The sequence below is a fragment of the Chiloscyllium punctatum genome, chromosome 17 (assembly GCF_047496795.1).
Source record: "Chiloscyllium punctatum isolate Juve2018m chromosome 17, sChiPun1.3, whole genome shotgun sequence".
NCBI lineage: Eukaryota > Metazoa > Chordata > Chondrichthyes > Orectolobiformes > Hemiscylliidae > Chiloscyllium > Chiloscyllium punctatum.
In genome coordinates, this window is record NC_092755.1 from 77,240,550 (window position 1) to 77,261,781 (window position 21,232).

General features: G+C 41.8%; 2 protein-coding genes across 7 annotated transcripts in view; both read right to left on the reverse strand.

The window, feature by feature from the left end:
- The window catches only part of dnah10 (dynein axonemal heavy chain 10), a 320,465-nt gene extending 313,952 nt beyond the window's left edge, over positions 1-6,513 (reverse strand). The window contains exons 1-4 of the mRNA XM_072587595.1: positions 6,140-6,513; positions 2,166-2,225; positions 1,493-1,588; positions 563-618 (exon numbers count right to left, since the gene is read on the reverse strand). Coding sequence (XP_072443696.1) covers positions 563-618; positions 1,493-1,588; positions 2,166-2,225; positions 6,140-6,368 — 441 coding nt within the window. The 5' untranslated portion in view covers positions 6,369-6,513. The remainder of the gene's footprint in view (positions 1-562; positions 619-1,492; positions 1,589-2,165; positions 2,226-6,139) is intronic.
- A 3,191-nt stretch (positions 6,514-9,704) lies between these two features.
- LOC140488023 (V-type proton ATPase 116 kDa subunit a 2-like) overlaps positions 9,705-21,232 on the reverse strand; it is a 101,647-nt gene continuing 90,119 nt past the window's right edge. For all 6 annotated transcript variants that reach the window (XM_072587599.1, XM_072587600.1, XM_072587597.1 and 3 more), the window contains 3 exons: positions 20,043-20,160; positions 19,325-19,496; positions 9,705-13,947 (listed from right to left, as the gene is read on the reverse strand). In XM_072587599.1, coding sequence (XP_072443700.1) covers positions 13,851-13,947; positions 19,325-19,496; positions 20,043-20,160 — 387 coding nt within the window. In that variant the 3' untranslated portion in view covers positions 9,705-13,850. The remainder of the gene's footprint in view (positions 13,948-19,324; positions 19,497-20,042; positions 20,161-21,232) is intronic.

Here is a 21,232-nt window from a genome sequence, read left to right on the forward strand (position 1 = left end):
CACTCCACAGATGCTATCAGACTTGTTGAATTTTTCTAGAAACTTTCTGCTTTTAATTCAGATCTTCAACATCCATAGTACTTTGTTTTTATTTTGCTAGCTGATGCCTGTTGTCTTGTGACAATTAAATCACTGTGATATTGAGGGCATTAAAGCTTTCAATGCACGTTGTGGTTTTAAGTTTCATGAGTTTGATAATATTCAGGGTATTTATGACTTTTTCTAATTCAACTTCTGTGTGAGTCCAAATATTCTAGAAGGTAGTGTTACTATGTGACTTCATTACCTAACAAAGGAATTAGTGAGAATAAGTAGCTTTCAAAAATTAATGAGCAGACTTCAAGGGGACCCCATGAATAAATTTATTTTATGTTGAGTTGTTCTAATTGACTTTTTCAGTAGATAAAGACAAAGTCACAAAATGTGAACATTTTGTCTTGAATGCTAAAGAAGGTTTTAAAAAACCCATCACTTTTTGCTAATGGCTTCAATCCAGATTGCAGTGGCAAAGCTTCCAATGTTAAATGATATTGTCAATCAAAACAGCAATGTTGGTACCTACCGTCTGCACAAGATTTTGCTTAATATCTTCTCCTAAATCTTCAGGTAGTCCAGTCTCTGGAACAATTGTTAAAGGACACATTAGCAAGTTAGAACATTTATCATTCTTGTTATGCTCCTTCTACAAATATGTACATTCAACATGAAAGTTGTACGAGTACTAGTCACCAAACTCTTGCTAACTTCAGGGAAACACGGTAATAGTGCAGCAGTGTCACTCAAACAGTACTGTTTTAATTCCCCCTCATTTCTTTCAATTTTCAGAGTTAAAATCTCCAGAGAGATGAATAGCTTTTACAAAGAGATCCAAACTTCTAGTTGCTAGCTGACCAAATGACATGGCAAAATTTAATGCTGTAAAACCTTTGCTGTAACAAATGGCTATAAAAATAAGATTAACAAAACACTTAATCTAGGTTATTTATTTTTTAAACTACAGAAAGTAGAATTTCCCCTATCTCCTCATCACCCATCACACATTCCACAGAATTAGTTTGTAGCAATCAGTTCTCAGTTGTTCCCAGCTTCCAAAGGGTTCCTGCATCCCCATTTCACTGGATAGTAACTTCAAATGAACTTCTCCAGATGTTTTCCTCAGTTTTCAACAAGTTTTTAAATCCACCACCAGCAGTCAAGTCTGTTTTGATGATTTTTCCTCCCGCTGCTTGTGCCAAATTTCCATTAGTGCATGAAAAATTATAGAATGGCGTGTTTCCTGGACTGCAGACTCTCTTGTTGTACACACTAGAGTAACTCACAAAGTGAGGCAGCCTTGCAGCAATGTATTTGTCAGCAGCATCAGTTGAGTCTCCATTGAAAGACCATTTAGATCATTTATAAAGTTTCATTCTTTCCCTCTGACTAGGTTTATCAGGGATAAAACTATAGGTTATGCACAATATACAACTATAATCTTCTTTACACAACTTACCAACTTTTTCTGTTTCGCCTGCATTTGGCAAATCAGATTTTGTTCCATCAGTATCAGCATCTTCTTCATTTGCAGGCTCAAATACCTCATTAGGTTCTTTGTGAAGGATAACATAAAGAGTTGTAATGTTGTAAACATAAATTAGACATAAAAAATTTAGTGATGCTCTTTAAGTACACAGTGATGGATAGGTATTATGAGAGAATAGAAAATCAGAGTGCTCTCATATACTTAGTATAAACTGGCTGCTTCTAAACATTTAAGAAGAGTGCACAGTCTTAAATAGTGAATATGATTTCTCTGTTGAAAATGTGAGGATAATCATTCAATAATAAAGACAACTGTAATCACTGGACAATACTTTAATTACAGTTTTCATTACTTTTATAAGAAGGAGGCCATTGGTAAAGTCTATTATCTATGGGCCAGATACTCCAGGCTCAAATCCCACACCAGGACTTGTTAGCCACAGGTGGACTGTTCACGATGTGCTTCAATGGTGGGAATAAAGGGCCAAACAGTGGCAAATGGAGTTTAATGTAGATTAATTATTGTACAAATGGTGGAAGAATGGGATTGTGGGAGATATAGCAGTTTGGATTAGTAATCGGCTTGCTGAAAGAAGACAGAGAGTGGTGGTTGATAGGAAATGTTCATCCTGGAGTCCAGTTACCAGTGGTGTACTGCAAGGGTCGGTGTTGGGTCCACTGCTGTTCATCATTTTTATAATGACCTGGATGAGGGCATAGAAGGGTGGATTAGTAAATTTGCAGACGACATTAAGGTCGGTGAAGTTGTGGACAGTGACGAAGCTTGTTGTAGGTTACAGAGAGACACAGATTGGCTGCAGAGCTGGGCTGAGAGGTGGCAAATGGAGTTTAATGCAAACAAGTGTGAGGTGATTCACTTTGGTTGGAGTAACTGGAATGCAAAGTACTGGGCTAATGGTAAGATTCTTGGTAGTGTAGATGAGCAGAGAGATCTCGGTGTCGAGGTACACAGATCCTTGAAAGTTGCCACCCAGGTTGACAGGGTTGTTAAGAAGGCATACAGTGTTTTAGCTTTTATTAATAGAGGGATCGAGTTCCGGAACCATGAGATTATGCTGCAACTGTACAAAACTCTCGTGCGGCTGCACTTGGAGTATTGTGTACAGTTCTGGTCACCGTATTATAAGAAGGGTATGGAAGCTTTGGAAAGAGTGCAGAGGAGATTTATTAGGATGTTGCCTGGTATGGAGGGAAGGTCTTATGAGGAAAGGACTTGAGGCTGTTTTCACTAGAGAGAAGAAGGTTGAGAGGTGACTTAATAGAGACATATAAGATAATCAGAGGGTTAGATAGGGTGGACAGGGAGAGCCTTTTTCCAAGTATGGTGACGGCGAGCACGAGGGGGCATAGCTTCAAATTGAGGGGTGATAGATATAGGACAGATGTCAGAGGTAGTTTCTTTACTCAGAGAGTAGTAAGGGTATGGAATGCTTTGCCTGCAATGGTAGTAGATTCCAACGAGCAGCGAAATCAACATTTCGGGCAAAAGCCCTTCATCCTGATGAAGGGCTTTTGCCCGAAACGTTGATTTCGCTGCTCGTTGGATGCTGCCTGAACTGCTGTGCTCTTCCAGCACCACTAATCCAGTATTTGATTTTCAGCATCTGCAGTCATTGTTTTTACCATGGTAGTAGATTCGCCAACTTTAAGTACAGTTAAGTCGTCATTGGATAAGCATATGGACGTACATGGAATAGCGTAGGCACAACATAGAGAGCTGAAGGGCCTGTACTGCGCTGTAATGTTCTATGTTCTATAAATGTGAATGTTACCTTTTGGAAAGGCAAATCAGGGCAGGACTTGTACAGTTAATGATAGGGCTTGGGGAGTATTGCTGAACAAAGAGGCCTATGGGTGCAGAATCACAGTTCCTTCAAAGTGGAGTCACAGGTAGACAGGGTGCTGAATAAGGCATTTAGCATGCTTGCCTTTATTGGTCAGTGTATTGAGTATAGGAGTTGGAATGTCATATTATTCACGACATTGATGTCACTTTTAGAATACTATGTACTATTCTGGTTGCCCTTCTACAGGAAACATGTCATTAAATTTAAGAGGGTGCAGAAAGATTTACAGGAATGGTGCCAGGACTGGAGGGTTTCAGTTATGGGGAGAGGCTGAATAGGCTGGGGCTTTTTTCCACTGAAGCACTGGAAGCTTAGGGGTGACCTTTACAGAGGTTTATAAAATCATGAAGGGCATGGATGGGTGAATAGACAAGTCTTTTTCCTAGGATGCGAAAGTCCAAAGCTAGAGGACATAGATATAAGGTGAGAGGGGAAAGATTTAAAAAGGACCTCGGGGTAACTTTTTCATGCAAAGGATGGTGCTTGCATGGAACAAGCAGCCAGAGGAAGTGGTGAAGGCTAGAACAATTACACTTAAAAGGCATCTGGATAGGTGCTGTATATGAATAAGAAGGGTTTAGAGGGATATGGGCCAAATGTTGGCAAATGGGATACGGTCTGATTAGGACGTCTAGTGGGCACAGAAGAGATGGATTGAAGGGTTTGTTTCCATGCTGTGTTAATCTGATTTTCCCGATATTCCCCAAAAGGAAAGAGAAAGTGTGAACAGACACTTTTTTTGTTTAAAAAAAGCCTCAGTTATATAGACAGTTAATATGTGCAAGGAAATTCATAGTAAATTCTTAACATCTTTCATGGAAAGAAACTGCCTCTTTACCTGGTCTAGCTTATGTGACTCCAGGCCCAGAGCAATACCATTGACTCTTAACTGACCTCTGGGCATTTAGGGATAAGCAACAAATGCTGGCTTAGCTATGATGCCCTCATCCCATGAATGAATTGGAAAAAATTCCTACCAAACCTTTTGTAGTAGGAGAGAGATCCAGATATTGCTGGAGCAATGCATAGAACAATTGGGACATTCAGTACGAGTTATGCCATCTCAATAAAAATGCGCTTGGACATAATAAGATGATGAAGGAGAGGAAGTTTGGAATTAGTAAAGGACAGGTCATGTCCAATGAACATTTTTGGATTTTTTAAGGAGTTAAGAAAAGTCTGCAGATATTTATGTGGACTTCCAGAAGATACTTGACAAGATTACACATTTTTAAAGTTGTCACCAAACATCAGGTTAAACCTGAAGGCCACCACACATCAGTTGAGGCGGCAAGGTTAATGAGGCGGCAAGGTTAAGACCTTACTAGTAACCTTGGCCATGTAAGGGATTGATTTTATACTGTTGGTATCACTTTGCATCGTGAGCCAGCTAACTGACCTAACCAACCCTCATTACTCTACATGAAAAAGTGAAACAGATTTGAATGTGGCTCAAAGTTTTAGTGTTGGGGTTCCTGTCCTAACCTCTCGCCCATCTCTTTCTCCCGTATCTTTTCCCTGGCATGGATGCATTAGGATTCATTGAACTTTCAAATGGGAAATGAATTGTAGAGTTAGATTAGATTGGATTACTTAGATTAGATTACTTACAGTGTGGAAACAGGCCCTTCGGCCCAACAAGTCCACACTGACCTGCCGAAGTTCAACCCACCCAGACCCATTCCCCTACATTTACCCCTGCCCCTAACACTACGGGCAATTTAACATGGCTAATTCACCTAACCTGCACATTTTTGGACTGTGGGAGGAAACCGGAGCACCCGGAGGAAACCCAGGGGGTTGGGGGTCAGGGATTGGAATGATGATAAGGTTTTGGGGTTAGGGTTTTGAGGATTTCAGGTCAGGATTGGGTTACCAGATTCTGAGGATGTAGGCCGGGTTATGGTTAAGATATTATGTTTATTATTTCGGGAATTAGGCAAGTTGGGAATGAGTGTATGACGCAAGATTTAGGGCATTTAGGCTGATTAGGGAGTCAGTTTGAGGGTTGGGCTGGGATTTGGGAATCTGGGCTGGATTAAAGTATTAGGGGGTCAGAAATTAGGGGTTCAGTGTTAGGTATCAGGTTAAGAGAGTGTGTTGTGTTAGGGATTCTAGGTGTTGGGTTTAGAGCATCAGCCTTTAGGGGGTCAGGGTTTAAGGGGCCAATGAGTAGAAGGGGATCAGGATGGTGGGGTTGGGTTTAGTTGGTCATTGTTGGGGGTCAGGGTTAAGACCATCAACATTTTAAGGGGTCAAGGTTTAGTCAGTCAAGGATTGAGGGGGTCAGGGTTGAGGAGTCAGGTTGTTGGGATCTGTGCTGGTTTTAGGGGTTTAGAGTGTGAGATCAGGCATTAGGGGGTGAGGTTGTGGGCGGTCAGGGTTTCGTTGTCAGGGCACAGGGGTTCAGGTTGTTGGGGTCGGTTTAGGAGATCAGAGTTAAAGGATCTACAGTAGGGGGGCCAGGATTTAGAGCGTCCGTGATCGGGGGTTTTACGTTTGAATAGAGGGTCATCACTATTTAGGGGATCAAAAGTATTCGGGGTCAAAATATTGTTGGGAGTAGGGTTTTGGAGGTCTGTGCTGTGTTAGGGGGATTGGGCTTTGGGGGTCTGTGCTTGTTTTGAGGGGCGGGGTCAGGGTTTTAGAGAGGCAGTGCTGAATCAGACGGCTCAGGGTTTGGGGTCTGTACTGGGTTGGGGCTCAGGGTCTCGGGCGCCTGCTGTCCAGCTCCTGTCCTCTGCTCTCACCGATCTCCACCTCCAGCTCCTGTTCTTCCATGCGGCTCCCTTTGAAGAAGAGCAGAGCTGACGGGCTGTCCTCGCTGACAGTGTCGTTGATGAATTTGAGGATGACCAGCTCCTGCATGCCATCATTGCGGTTCACCAACTCCTCAAAACACTCAGGCTCCGTGATGCCGAATCCCTCATAAACCCGGTCCCGGATCCACTGCAGCCGCGGGTCATCGAAAGACATCATTGTGGCGGCTGCCGCGGGTGTGGGCCCCTACCGGGAACCGGTATCAGGAGCGCGTAAGACTGGGATTGAGTGTCGAGGACGTGCAAAGACCGAGAAATCTGTAGCGGGAGCGCCCCCGAAGAGCAGAGGGAAGCAGCGAGCTCGCGGCCGCCTCCTCTGGGAATCCGCACCAACCGCCCCGTGGGCACGCGCGCGGCGGGGAAGGCATCTCCATGGAGACGGGCGCAAGCTCCCGGCCGTTCCCATGGGAACGGAAACAAACAGAAACGGAAAGTTCTGGAGAAAGTCAGCAGGTTCTGGCCGCATCATCTGTGGAGAGACTGAGTGAGTGAGTATTCTCAGTCAATCAGCATTCTTCAGAATGTGATAATATCTGAGAAAGGTGTTGTTTACAGTGATGGAGTGAGAGCCCAGAGAGAGAGAGAGAGACTTAGTCACAGGGATTGTTGACAGTGAACCAGGGAGGAGAACCTAGACAAGAGATAATGGAGATGAGGGCCTGTGTGCTCTAGAAGGTTAGCAAGTACACAAGAACACCAGTCCCTGCAGGTTCCCCTCTCAACTTCACTTGGAAATGGACAGAAATGTATGTGTCTGCACTTAGTGCAGGTTAGGGTTGCTAAAGAGGTGAAAAAAACATCTTAAGTATTAAATGGTAAGAATACTTATAGTTTTTCTTTTTATTAAAATGCCAAATTGGTTAGGTTTTGTTTCAGGAGTTTGCAATCTTGAATCACTAAATTGTACTACATTTGCAAATTATACAACCACAATAAAATAATTATTTACCTTGTAATAAAATTAATGAAACAGCGACATTCTTTCGCTGTTGCTGGGTCAGAATCTTGGAATTGCCTTCCTAATGGCTTTATGGGTCAACCCAGAGCATGGGTTCAACAAAGCAGCTCACCCCCACCTTCTCAAGGGTCAACTAGAGATGGGCAACAAATGCAGGTTCAGCCAGCAACACCCACATCCCATGAGTGAATGAATTAAAAGAAAATCTACACACTGGATGGAGGAGGTTTGGAACTCTCTCTCCCAAACTGCAGTTGAGGCTAGATCAGTTGTTAATTCTAAATCTGAGGTAGAGATTTTTTTTGAGCTAAGGTATATGGACCATAGGTGAGGGTATGGAATTAGGCCACAGATTGCCATCATCTCATTGAATGGATGAATGAACAAGCTCAAGAGGCTCAATGGCCTGGTCGTACAATTAAGTGAAAATGGGTTAGCTGTACTGAAAGCAACCAGTGTCCTGACAAGACCCAGGGGAAGGGGGTGGAGGGTGTTCTAAAATTAATGAACGCATTCCAACATCCCCAAGGGGAAGAAAAGGTGTTGTTCCTCCAGTTTACATTGAGACTCACTGGAGCACTGCAGCAGACCCAAGTCAGAAATGTTGGCAGGGAAACATGGTGGTATAGTGATTGCAACAAGGTCAATCAACTGGACCTCAATGTCCATTCCCTGATTGGGACTGTTCATCTAGTCCAATCAGGGAATCCTGGAGAACATAGAAAAAGGGTAAGCGTAGATAAAAAAAAAAGAAAAAGGGTAAGCGTCACACAGTATTGCCCTTTGATGTGAAGGGCACTGCTTGTCACTGGCCACGCGGGTGTTTTCCTATCTTCCTGGTGGTGGAAATTGAATAAAGATTCGTGCACCTTGTGTCTCACACCTGCACACACACCATGGGTACTGGGGAAAAAATAATCAAAAAAAAGGAGTATCACACAGCATTGCCCTTTGATGTGAAGGGCACTACTTGTCACTGGCCACTTGGGTGTTTCCTTTCTTCCTGATGGTGGAAACTGAATAAAGATTTGCGCACCTTGTGCCTTTCACTGTGTCTCACACCTGCACAAAAAAAAGATAAACAGGAGTGTCAGACATCCTGCTTACTCAGAGCTGGCTCTGAGGGAGCTGGATCAGTGTCAACGACTCTCCATGTTTAAATAAAGGATGACTTGGTGAAGGGATACCAGCCTCTGTGGAGTTATTTCAGAGACAATGTGGAATTTCTTCAACCAAAAGGTAGTTCATCTGTGGAACTTATTGCCACAGAAGGATGTGGAGATCAAGTCATTGAACGTGTTTAAGACATAGATAGATTCTTGATTAGTAAGGGATCAAGGATTTTTAAGGAGAAACTAAAAAGGATAAGCGTCACACAACATTGCCCTTTGATGTGAAGGGCCCTGCTTGTCACAAGCCACTCGGGTGTTTCCTTTCTTCCTGATGGTGGAAACTGAATAAAGATTCATGCATCTTGTATCTTTCACTGTGTCTCACACCTGCACACACACAACATGGGTGCTGGGGAGGAAAAAGAAAAAATACATTAAAAAAAAACAGGAGTTTCAGAGGTTCTGTTCACTCAGAGAGCTGGCTCTGAGGAAGCTGGACCAGTGTGTGTGCACGTGGTACTGCAAGGACTCTCCTCCTTAAAAAAAAGGAAGAGACCAAAAAAAAGGATGAACGTCACACAGCATTGCCCTTTGATGTGAAGGGCACTGCTTGTCACTGGCCACTTGGGTGTTTCCTTTCTTCCTGGCGGTGGAAACGGAATAAAGATTCGTGCACCTTGTGTCTTTCACGGTGTCTCATACCTGCACAAATAAAAAGGGTGAGCGTAGCTGGAAGGGGTGTAGGGTGGACTGCCTTTAGAGTGGCCGAAAGGTGGGACAGGTGGCTTGCTGGGTTGTTTGTGGGGGGGGGGGGGGGGGGGCTGTACTTTATGGACTTTCTTTGGAAATTGGACTGTCTTATGTGCATGCCATTATTACTGTTTTGTGACTGAAAGTGGGATTTCAGCTTTGTCCTCATTTCCCTGAAAACTGGTTGAATGGTAGGGTTTGAGGCCTCGCTTTGCTGCTCTCCCTTGTAAAATTGCTGTTTCTTTGTATACAGCTATTAATGTTACATTTTATTAAAGTTTATTTAAAAAGTTAAAACAAAAGGAAAGTAAAAGGGTGAGTGTCAGAGATACTGACACTATGGTGCCTGACTCTAAAGCAGTACCATGATCAAGGTCTGTTCATGTGTAAATAAAGGATGACTTGGTGATAGTATACCAGCCTCTATGAAATTAGTTCAGTGGTGTTTTGAACAAAGAGAGACTACAGTGAAGGCAATAGACTGCATTGGTGGTAATAGGAGGGTGGGTTGGAGAAAGACGACACTCCCCTAATGTTGAGTCCAGTGACCCTTCTTCAGAACTGATGTTGGGTGACTGATGCAGATCACTGTTAAGGTGGGGTACATAACCAGTCACCTCAATTACCACAAGTCAGTCATTTACATCAGATACTTTCATCAAATAAATAACAGGAGTGCTGAACATATAAACTTTTTATTTTTGGTACGAAACTAAAATCCCATTCAGGCAGCAGTACTCCAAGGTTAAACAGAAACATTATTTTATTATATACATAAAATATTTTAACAGCAATTTTAACCATGTCTTTCTGCAGACAGTGAATGTTAGATCAGGTTACGGATGCAAAATTGCTAAAGAGAAAAATATCTTAAATATTAAATGGTAGAAATATTTATAGTTTATTTATTAAAATTGCTAAATTTGATAGATTTTACAGGAGTATGAAGTCTTGAATCCATTACATTCTACTGTACCAGGGACATTTACAAATTATACAGCCACGTTAATAAAATAATTATTTACATGCAATAAAACAAAAGTGATTTCAGAATTGCACCTATAGCAGGAATCTGGGAGTTTTATAATCTCTTTACAATAAATTACCTTTTCAATCTGTTAGCCTGATCAACATAACCACCTCTGCTCATATCAAATAAGGAAATTCAAGCACATTATAACCTGACAGAAACAGTACAAGTAACTGAACTAATTCAGCATTTCATTCCAGAAGCACTAGAAAAGGCTTTACATTTATTTGAAATTTAATGATATTGCATCAAATTATCTTTGTTACATAAATAAACTCCCTGTAAACTTTGCTGCTAGTAGCAGCTAAACTGTATAAAAGACAGAAAGACAGACTTGCATTTATATTGTACTTTTTGCAACCATTGGCAGTCTCCAACCAATTTTTGCCAATGAAGCATTTTTGAGGTTTGATTACTGTGGTTGAGCACATTAGCAGTATAGATAGTTTAAAGTATTAAACAAGTTCACTACACTGCCACATTGTAGCAAGTACCACAACACAGGACAATGAGTTCCAAAATGGCAATGAGTCCATCATAGAGGGAAGGTGACAGCAGTCAGTGTGCTGAGGTCCCTGTGCTTCTCTCTCACTTCTTCTCCTCCTCCTCCTCCTCTTCCATGTCACAAGTCTCCCCTTTCCAGCAGCTGAACATCAGCGAAAAGTCAAAATGAACCACTGGAGCAATTATTATCAAAGCAGACGAAAATGATCCTGTGAATGAGGAATTTAATGGAGATGTACAGAGACATGTACACAGTAAACTCAAACTTATAACTTATTAGAAGGTGAGGACTGCAGATGCTGGAGATCAGAGTTGAGAGTGTGTGATGCTGGAAAAGCACAGATCAGGCAACATCTGAGGAGCAGGAGAATCGGTGTTTTGGGCATAAACGAGAAGTCGATTCCCCTGCTCCCCTTTTCCAGCACCACACGCTCAACTTATATAACTTACTGCCAACATTAATTACATCTAAATTCAGTGACTTACTCAGACTGAAAACCTCTGGCTAATCCTGAAAGCAACATAAAGACATACAATATATACCACAGAACTACACAACAAGAAGTAAAATAGTTGGTAGAAACAGATGTTCACAATTTCAAAAAGAAGTTTCCATTATCTGAAAAAAATTGTTACATTTTGTCACAGTGTTGGCTTCAAAACCTCCAGTGAATTTCACGCAGCAGCATTTCCTTAAATTTCAGGAACCACTCTGTCAATTTTCCTAAATTAGATAGGAATTCATAACCATGAAATGTTAATCACATTGTACATTTTTTAACAAATGTCTCCAATATATTTCATTTGTGACACAATCTAGTATGATCCTAATAGCCAAGAAATCTATTGTATGCCTTTGTTGAATTTAAATTTAAATCATGTCTTACGCTCTCTGGAAGATGTGAAAATCTCTCAAAGTACAGCAGCCCTCCATCACTGGCACATAGATCTTTGTGTTCAAGTTTTACTTGAATGTTGGTAGCTAACTGTAGAGTGAGACACCAGATTGCAGAGCAGCTCATTCTTTCCTTCACAATATCAGTTTAAGAATAATTTCCAGCCAAGGATCACCATTGAGTAAATAAAAACTTGGATCATCAGACCAAGGGCAAAAATCTAGGAGTTTAGCAGATTTTTTGTATTATTTTATTTCTATGTTTCTGATTAGCAAACATGTTCTCCCTGTTGACATGTTCATATCTCAGGCGTGTCCTGCAGTGACAGCACTGTTTCTCTGCGAGGAGTTGACAGTGCCTCAGAGGTTGGTGGAAATATGTTGATATCTGGAAAGGGCTTCCCTGGGAACAAGGCCAACATTAGTGTTTCTAGTACATGAGTATGAAACCTACTGCTGTACAGATATAGTGAGTGGATGGTCTAGTATAAATTCCCTTCAACAACTGGCATCTGTTAAACCAATTCACAATATATGCTCACCACCTCAATTGAATTAACTGACTGATCAATGATCAGGGACTGAGACTGGAAGCCTCCTGCTTGAGGTCCAAACCAAAAGATTGATTTACCCACTGTCTGAACAGGACAAGCTCCAGAATGGACCTGACAATTTAATCATGCTATACCTTCAACATTTTTAAATACAATTTTTAGCTTGTCTTTAGCATCATGCAAACTTCACTGGATATGTCACATAACAGCACTGTGATGGGATGTGAAGTTCAGGAAGATTATCCAAATACAGCCTTTTTTTTTCAAATAGATGTTGGAAGCAAAATTAAAAGGAGGAACCAAAACTCAAAATCATCTTTCAAATTTGGAAAACGTAAGATTAAATTTTCCAAATGTTTACAGAAAATTCAACACACCCGTGACAATATTATATTCAAAAAGGAATATTTTATATATGACAATAATTTTTCAATTTTCAATCTCAAGAAAGGTGGTGGGAAACTGTCATGATCAATAGTTCATAACAGACAGTGATGGAAAAACGCAGCAGGTTTGGCACCATCCCTGGACAGATGGTGCATCCAATATAACTGAAGTTCAGAAGATGCATCATATTGATTAGATTAGATTCCCTACAGTATGGAAACAGGTCCTTCAGCCCAACAAGTCCACACCGACCCATTCCCCCACCCTATATTTACCCCTGACTAATGCACCTAACACTATGGGCAATTTAGCATAGCCAATTCACCTGACCTGCACCTTTGGATTGTGGGAGGAAATTGGAGAACCCAGAAAAAACCCACACAGACACGGGGAGAATGTGCAAGCTCCACACAGACAGTTGCCTGAGGTGGGAATCAAACCCAGTCCCTGGCGCTTTGAGGGAGCAGTGCTATCCACTGAGCCACCATGCTGCCCATATAGCCACGTTACTGCCTATCTTGGACTTAAAATGTCAACTGTTTCTCTCTGAACATATGTTACCAGACCTGCTGAGTTTCTTCACCATTCTCAATGTTTCTTTCAGATTTCCAACATCATCTTTTAATAGTTGCTTTTCTTTTTAATGGTTCTTCCATGTCTGAATCAAGGTAAGTTTCAATGTAGCTTTGTTGTTGTCTCTGTCTTTTATTCAGTCACCATCTCAAAAGCGCAGCAACAAGAGACTCTAAACCAAGTCGCTAAGAAACACAGACTGTAGCTTTGTTTCACCTGGTGCGCAGTACATGAACTCTGTATAGCAAGGCCCATGTACAAAAGCAGAGGGAGTAGGTTGGCAAGGCCAAGGTTTTAGGACACTTAGTTACCTAAAACTGTACAGTTAACAGAGCAGACTACACTGGGATAAAAAGTGGGCTCCTTCCCTTCCTTCAAAGAGGCTTGTCATACCACAGTTCTCCAAGTAGCCCAGTTAGTTTCCTTTGGGAACTAAACATCTCTATTTGGCACTCTCACTTACAAGTATGAACTTTAGATTACCATAACATCCAGAGTTAAATGAATTAGCAGCGTTCAACATTGAATTTGGAACTCTATTTACTGAGAGACTGAAGTGGAGGGGTGTTGAATGGATGCCTCCATTCAACAGCAAACTTCAAAGATCAAAACCAAAAACTACTGTCAGATTATATAGTTGTTGGTAAGGCTACAGTACATCTCTGTTTCACAGTGACAAAGCCTGGTACATTAATGTACAATATACATTTTTAAATTTTAAAGTACCTGAGGTTGCAATAAAAGCAATGATTGATCTTTAGTAGAGAAAGGAGCATATGTATTTGGTAAGGCATTCAGTGCAAAAAGTTTGTCGTGAGAACCTATGTCACATGATCATGCCACCGACACTCATCAAATTCAGATGCATAAAGCAATTTTCTAGGCAAAGTCATTAATATTCTGAGTAAGCAGCTCAAAAGAGAATGGAGAAAATTTGTATCCACTGCCCGTGTAGAACTTGTTTTGAAATTCCACCCTGTTCAGAGAGGAGAAAAACAAACTGTCAGCATTCTGCCTGTCTTCTCATTTGTAGGCAATTTGCTTTTAATAATTCCAGTGTATCCATCCCTCTTTGCTAATGCTCCAGCAACACTTCAATTCTTATTGTTGTTTTCAAATTTCTCTACAGTCTCACTCCCGATTATCTTTGAAACCTCCTCCAGACCTATAACCATTTGATGTTTGCACTCTTTCAATTCCATCGTTCCATCACTCACAGCCAGACCTCCAGCTGCCTAGACCTTAGCTGTGGAGTTCTTTCCCTGAAACTCTTCATCTCTTTGTATTAAGATGACAGCAATAACAGCCTCTATCGTAATAAAACATTCCAAATCATTTTCAGGAATATTATAAAATAAAATTTGACAATGCCTCAAAGGGAGATAATCGAAAGAATGACTAAAGATGCGCTCAAAGTCAGAAACACAATAGCAGAAGTAGCCATTCAGCTCCTTTGAGACAGCTCTGCTCTTCCAAATCATCTATTTTAATCAACATATTCCTGCGCTATCCCATATCCCTTGATAACTAGAAATTTATGATCCTGAACATAATCAACAACTAAGCTTCCACAGCCTTTTGGGGTACAGAATTATAAACGCTCACCAAACTGAGTGAAGATGTTCCTCCTCAGTACTCAATGATTGGCAGGACACCAGCTAAAGGAGGGATCTTGGCACGCTTGTCCACAGATCCCTTGAACAGGTTATTAGCATAGTTAAGGTGGCACAGGGGCACCTGTCTTTATTCGTCATGGCATAGATTAAGAGCAGGGAGATTATGTTGAAACTGTACAAAACTTTGGTTAGGCCACAGCTGGAGTACTGTGTGCTTTTTGGGACCACACTATAAGAAGGATGAGATTGCACTGGAGGGAATTCACAAGGATGTTGTTTGGGATGGAGCAGTCTAGGTATAAAGAGAGGCTAGATGAGCTCGGATTGTTTTATTTTGGAGCAGAGAAGGCTGAGGGGGGAGCCTATAAAAAGATTATAAGAGGCATTGACACAAGGGTGGATACAAAGCAGCTGTTCTTGTTAGTTGACGGGCCAATAATAATGGGCAGAAATTTTAAGGTGAAGAGCAAGAGTTTTAGAAGGGATTTCAAGAAGAACCTTTCATCCAGGAACAGGATCATGAAGTTAGCATTACCAAGGGGAAGAGTGTACACAAAAGAGTTGGTGGTCTGAAGTGCATATGCTTTAATGCAAGGAGTATAGTGGGTAAGGCAGATGAACTTAGAGCTTGGATGGGTGCCGGAGAGTATGATGTTAATGCAATCACAGAGACTTGGTTGAAGGAAGGGCATGATTGGCAACTAAATGTTCCAGAATATAGACACTTCAGACAGGACAGGGAGGGAAGTAAGGGGGGGGGGGCGGGGGGGGGGGGGGTGGGTGGAGAAGGAGTTGCATTGCTGGTCAGGGACGATATCACAGCTGTGCTAAAGGAGGACACTATGGAGGGCTTGAGTAGTGAGACATTATGGGTAGAGCTGAGAAATAAGAAAGGTGCAGTTACATTGTTGTGGCTGTATTACAGGCCTCCCAACAGTGAACGTGAGGTAGAAGAACAAAATAGGCAAACAGATTATGGAATGATGTAGAGGCAATAGGGTGGTGGTGATGGGAGATTTTAATTTTCCCAACATTGACTGAGGTACACTTAGTGTCAGAGGTCTGGATGGGGCAGAATTTGTAAAGTGCATCCAGGAAATGTTTTCTAGAGCAATATGTCAATAGTCAGATGAGGGAAGGGGCCATATTGGGGAATGAGCCAGGCCAGGTGGTAGATTGCAGTAGGGGATTTCTTTGGGAATAGTGGCCACAATTCTGCAAGTTTTAGAATACTCGTAGACAAAGATGAGAGTGTTTCTCGGGGAAGAGTAATTAGGTCAATGCCAATTATATCAAAACTTGGCTGGAGCTGGGAAATGTGGATTGAAGTCAGCTATTTGAAGGGAAGTCCGCATTTGATATTTGGGAGACTTTCAACAATAGGTTGAAGATAGTGCAGCATAGACATGTCCTTTTGAAAACAAGGGATAGGAAAAGCAAGATTCGCGAATCATGGATTACAGAAGAAATTGTGCAACTAATTAAGAGGAAAAAGGGACCATACAGGTCCAGGCAGCTAAGAACAGAATAGGCTTTGGAGGAATATCGGGAGAGTTGGACCAATCTTAAACGAGGAATCAAGTGGGCTAAAAGAGTCATGAAATAACTTTAGTGAGCAGAATTAAGGAGAATCCCAAAGCCTTTTATTCTTATATAAGAAGCATGAGAGTAACTAGAGAAATGGTTGGTCCATTAAAGGATAAGAAAGGAAGGTTGTGTGTTGAACCTGAGAAAATGGGTGTGATTCTCAATGATTACTTTGCATCAGTGTTCACAGAGGAGACAACATCATGAATGTTGAAATTCGAGACAGAAGTTTGTTTACTCTGGATCACGTTGACATAAGGAGGGAGGGAGGAAGGGAGGATGGGAGGATGTGTTGGGTAGGCTAAAGGACATTAAGGTGGACAAATCCACAGGACCAGACAGGATCTATCCCAGGTTGCTGGGGGAGGTGAGAGAGAGGAAATAGCTGGGTCCCTGACAGATATTTTTGTAGCATCCTTAAACACAGGTGAAGTGCCAGAGGACTGGAGGGTTGCTCATGTTGTCCCCCTGTTCAAGAAGAGTAGTAGGGATATTCCAGGTAACTACAGATCAGTGAGCTTGACGTCAGTGTGGGAAGGTTGCTGGAGAAGGTACTGAGGGATAGGATCTATTTATATTTGGAAGAAAATGCACTTATTAGCGATAGGCAACATGGTTTTGTGCGAGGGAGCTCATGCCGTACCAACTTAATAGAGTTCTTTGAAGAAGTGACCAAGTTGATAGATGAAGAAAGGGCTGTAGATGTCATATACATGGACTTTAGTAAGGCATTTGGTAAGGTTTCCCATGGTAGACTAATGGAGAAAGTGAAGTCACATGGTGTGCAGAGTGTTTTAGCTAGGTGGATAAAGAACTGTTTGAGCTACAGGAGATGGAGTAGTCATTGAAGGGAGTTTCTCAAAATGGAGAAAGGTGACCAGTGGTGTTCCACAGGGCCACTGTTGTTTGTGATATACACAAATGATCTGGAAGAGGGCATTAGTGGTTTGATCAGTAAGTTTGCAAATGACACAAAGATTGGTGGAGTAGCAGAAAGCATAGGGGACTATCAAAGAATACAAGAGAATAAAGATAGATTGGAGAGTTGGGCGGAGAAGTGGCAGATAGAGTTCAATTCAGGCAAATGTGAGGTGATGTATTTTGAGAAGTCTAATTCTAGAGCAAACTATACTGTAAACGGCAGAGCCTTAGGAAAAGTTGATGGGCAGAGAGATCTGGGAGTGCAGGTCCATTGTACCCTGAAGGTACCTACACAGGTGGATACAGTGGTCAAGAAGGCATACTGTATGCTTGCCTTCATCGGATGGGGTATTGAGTATAAGAGTTGGCAGGTCATGTTAAAATTGTACACAACGTTGGTTCAGCCGCATTTGAATACTATGTACAGTTCTGGTCGACACACTACCAAAAGGACGTGGACGCTTTGGAGAGGGTGCAGAGAAGATTTACGAGGATGTTGCCTGATATGGAATGTGCTAGCTATAAAGAGGGGTTGAGTAGGTTAGGATTGTTTTCATTACAAAAAAGGAGATTGAGGGGGACCTGATTGAGATCTACAAAATTATGAAGGGTATAGACAGGGTGGATACAGAGAAGCTTCAATCACGAGAGGTCATGCATTCAAGGTAAGAGGTGAAAAGTTTAAGGGGGATATACGTGGAAAGTACTTCACACAGAGGGTGGTAGGCGCCTGGAACATGTCACCAGCAGAGGTAGTAGAGGCAAGCACGGTAGATTCATTTAAGGTGCATCTGGACAGATGCACGAGTAGGTGGGGAGCAAAGAGATACAGATCATTAGGAATTGGGCGATAGTTTTAGACAGTGGATTTGGATCGACACAGGCATGGAGGGCTGTAGGGCCTGTTCTTGGGCTGTAAATTTTCTTTGTTCTTTGTATCCAGAGAATGGTGAGAATCTGGAAAGCATAGGCAGGAGGACGGGAAACCTTTACGGTTATGGGCCAAGTGCTGGAAAGTGGGTTTAGTGTAGATGTATATACTTTTCATCAGTGCAGAGTCAATGGGGCTGAGGGACCTCTTTTGTATTGTATGAGTCTGTGACTCATCTCACTCCTACATGATCTGCCCTTTATTCGAAGATTGGGTCCTTGGTTCTAGACCTCTTTACTAGCCTGAGAAGCATTCTTTATGCATTTTACCCCAATAATTTTGGAATGTTCAATGAAATTGCCTCTTATTCTTCTATACTGTTGAAAATACAGGCCCAATCTCCGCAATATTTCCTCACTGGCCATCTGCACCAACTCAGGAATTAGTCTGATAAACCTTCCTTCCTGGCAAATATGTTCTTTCTTTGACAAGGAGACCAGAATTGCATAGAATACAGTGCAGTGTCTAAACTATGTCTTAAAGGACAGAAGTGAGGTTGAGACTTCAGTCCCATAAGAACAAGAGTAATTACTACTATCCTGTGACATGGCTGAGCAGTTAAATACGAAATTGAATTCCAGGCTTACCAGCAATAGCCAGAATCAGAGAATTAAGCATAGACCTGACTGTCAAAGTGGGAGAAAGTGGGAGAATGAAAGAGCAAAAGAGTGTGTTAAAACTGGAGAACAGGACAGCACGATAAATGGGAGGGGAGTAATGAGGAGGGGCAAGTGGGATTGGGCTTTGGCTGATTTTCTTCTTGGGTTTTTTTTTTAAAATGAACTGTGGGACAAGGATGTAATAAAGGAAATGGGGCAAAGGGTTGGCGACAAATGGCAAGAGTCCATGAAACAATGTTTGGCCAGGATGTTAGTGTGTGGGACAAAGAGTAACATTACAGTTCCTTTTATGTGAAAAGGAATAGGAGAAATGAAAGGGACCATATAACCAAGAAGTGAGAAATGAAAGTTGGTACAATATTGAAGAATTGTGGAGACAGTGAAAAATGAAACAGGTATTCTAAGAATGGAGATTCTGCAAACTTTACTTCCAGATTTTTGATCACAATGATACCTTTATTTTTAAAGATAGCTATCTAAATATTTGTTCATGATGACAACTCTTCATTTAAAAAAATTAAAACTCTACATCGGACATTATCCTCAGAGCACCAACTTTTGCTGTTGCTAAGTTTGTTACTCAAAGTTTTCTGTGTAATAATTTTCAACATATTTGCACTACTAAAACCACCTAAGTTTAAAATTCTGTCAAGAAAAATTAAAATAACACAAATTTACCAATGCAGTCGGAGTGCGTGTAGGAATGCTGAAAGTCCCTCCATGACCAGTAAAATGGCTACAGTTAGAACTGCAAAGAAAGCAAAGGCGGGGAACAATAATAGTGAACCATAATCACTATCCATATGAAGACCCACGTGCAGCACCATCCCCCACAGGACCTCCGAAAGTTCTGTTAATAGAAAATGTAACAATACAAATTAAACTGTAGGTAATCATTAACCTTCTGTCCACATAAACATTATCAAGTTCTAGACATAATCATTATTAAGTTGGTTATAACCAAGCATGACACTTCACCAGAATAATTTCGCTTTTTGTGTATAAATTTGTAAGCATAATACCGATGAAATCCATAGATTACTTACAGTGTGGAAACAGGCCCTTCGGCCCAACAAGTCCACACCGACCCGTCGAAGCGCAACCCACTCAGACTCATTCCCCTACATTTACCCCTTCACCTAACACTATGGGCAATTTAGCGTGGCCAATACACCTAACCTGCACATTTTTGGATTGTGGGAGGAAACCGGAGCACCCGGAGGAAACCCACGCAGACACAGGGAGAACGTGCAAACTCCACACAGAGAGTCGCCTGAGGCGGGAAGTGAACCCGGTCTCTGGCGCTGTGAGGCAGCAGTGCTAGCCACTGTGCCACCGTGTCACCCATAGGATTTAAAAGTCATGGTATTACTAATAAGTAAATATATCTACTTACGAGCATGAGCCAGGCTGAGGGCCCAGAGTCTCAGGTATGAAGCAGTGTTAGATACACAGCCCAGGCAATATTCAATGGTGTGAATAGCTTGGTGCATGAAAATGTCACCAAAATTGAACTAGGAGAAAAAGAACAAAGGATCATTTCCACTGCTAATTAATATTTTCAAAGAATACACTATGTCTCTGTCTCTGATGCAAAGATTTCAATGCAAGACAAGTTAGTGAGAGGAGTGAGGAACCTGGATTTAGTCACTTGAAGGAAGTGATAAATTATTTTCAATGTACTCAGTGTACAGTTGTCAATAGTCCCCAACAACCATAGGGCTGCTCTTGCAATAGAGGAAGGTTTAACCGAGGGTCACCACTTCAAGTAAGGTGAGAGATTGAGAAGGAAAGTCCTTTAATGTAACCTCAGCTGGTGCACTCTGCTAGCCATCTAGCCTTGTTGAAGTGAAACTATTATAATTAACTGACTTTGAATTAAAATTAAACTGTAAACTAATTGATCTTACTAAAAAACACAGAGGAGTTCATCAAACTCATCTATCTAGCCGATCATTTAAATGGAACATAGTTACTATTGAGTTAAATTTTTCACAACCTTAGTGGCAGATGACAAAGCTCAACAAAATAGGTCTAATCATTCTAGTTTAAGGTGTTAATTGTAAGTTTAAGAGCTGTCAGGAGAGGCCAGCCAAGTGGAATGTGCAGTTTGTCACATGGGGGGAGTCGTGGATGCTGCCAGTGTCCCAGATGACCACATGTGCAGGAAATGCTTCCAGCTGCCGGAGCTGGAGCTGGAGCTGGAGGTCTCGGAGCTTGAGCATTGGTTGGAGACACTGTGGCATATCTGTGTGGCTGAGAATACATGTATAGTATGTTTAGATTAGATTGCTTACAGTGTGGAAACAGGCCCTTCGGCCCAACAAGTCCACACCACCTCGCCGAAGCGCAACCCACCCATACCCTACATTTACCCCTTACCTAACACTACGGGCAATTTAACATGGCCAATTCACCTAACCTGCACATCTTTGGACTGTGGGAGGAAACCGGAGTTTAGAAAGGTGGTCACACCACAGCTCAAGGGACTAGAGGAAATCAGGGAAGGGTGATCACCAGATAATCCGGAAAGAACAGGCTGGTAGTGTAGGAGTCCCACTCACTAACCAATACTCCAGCTTGGAA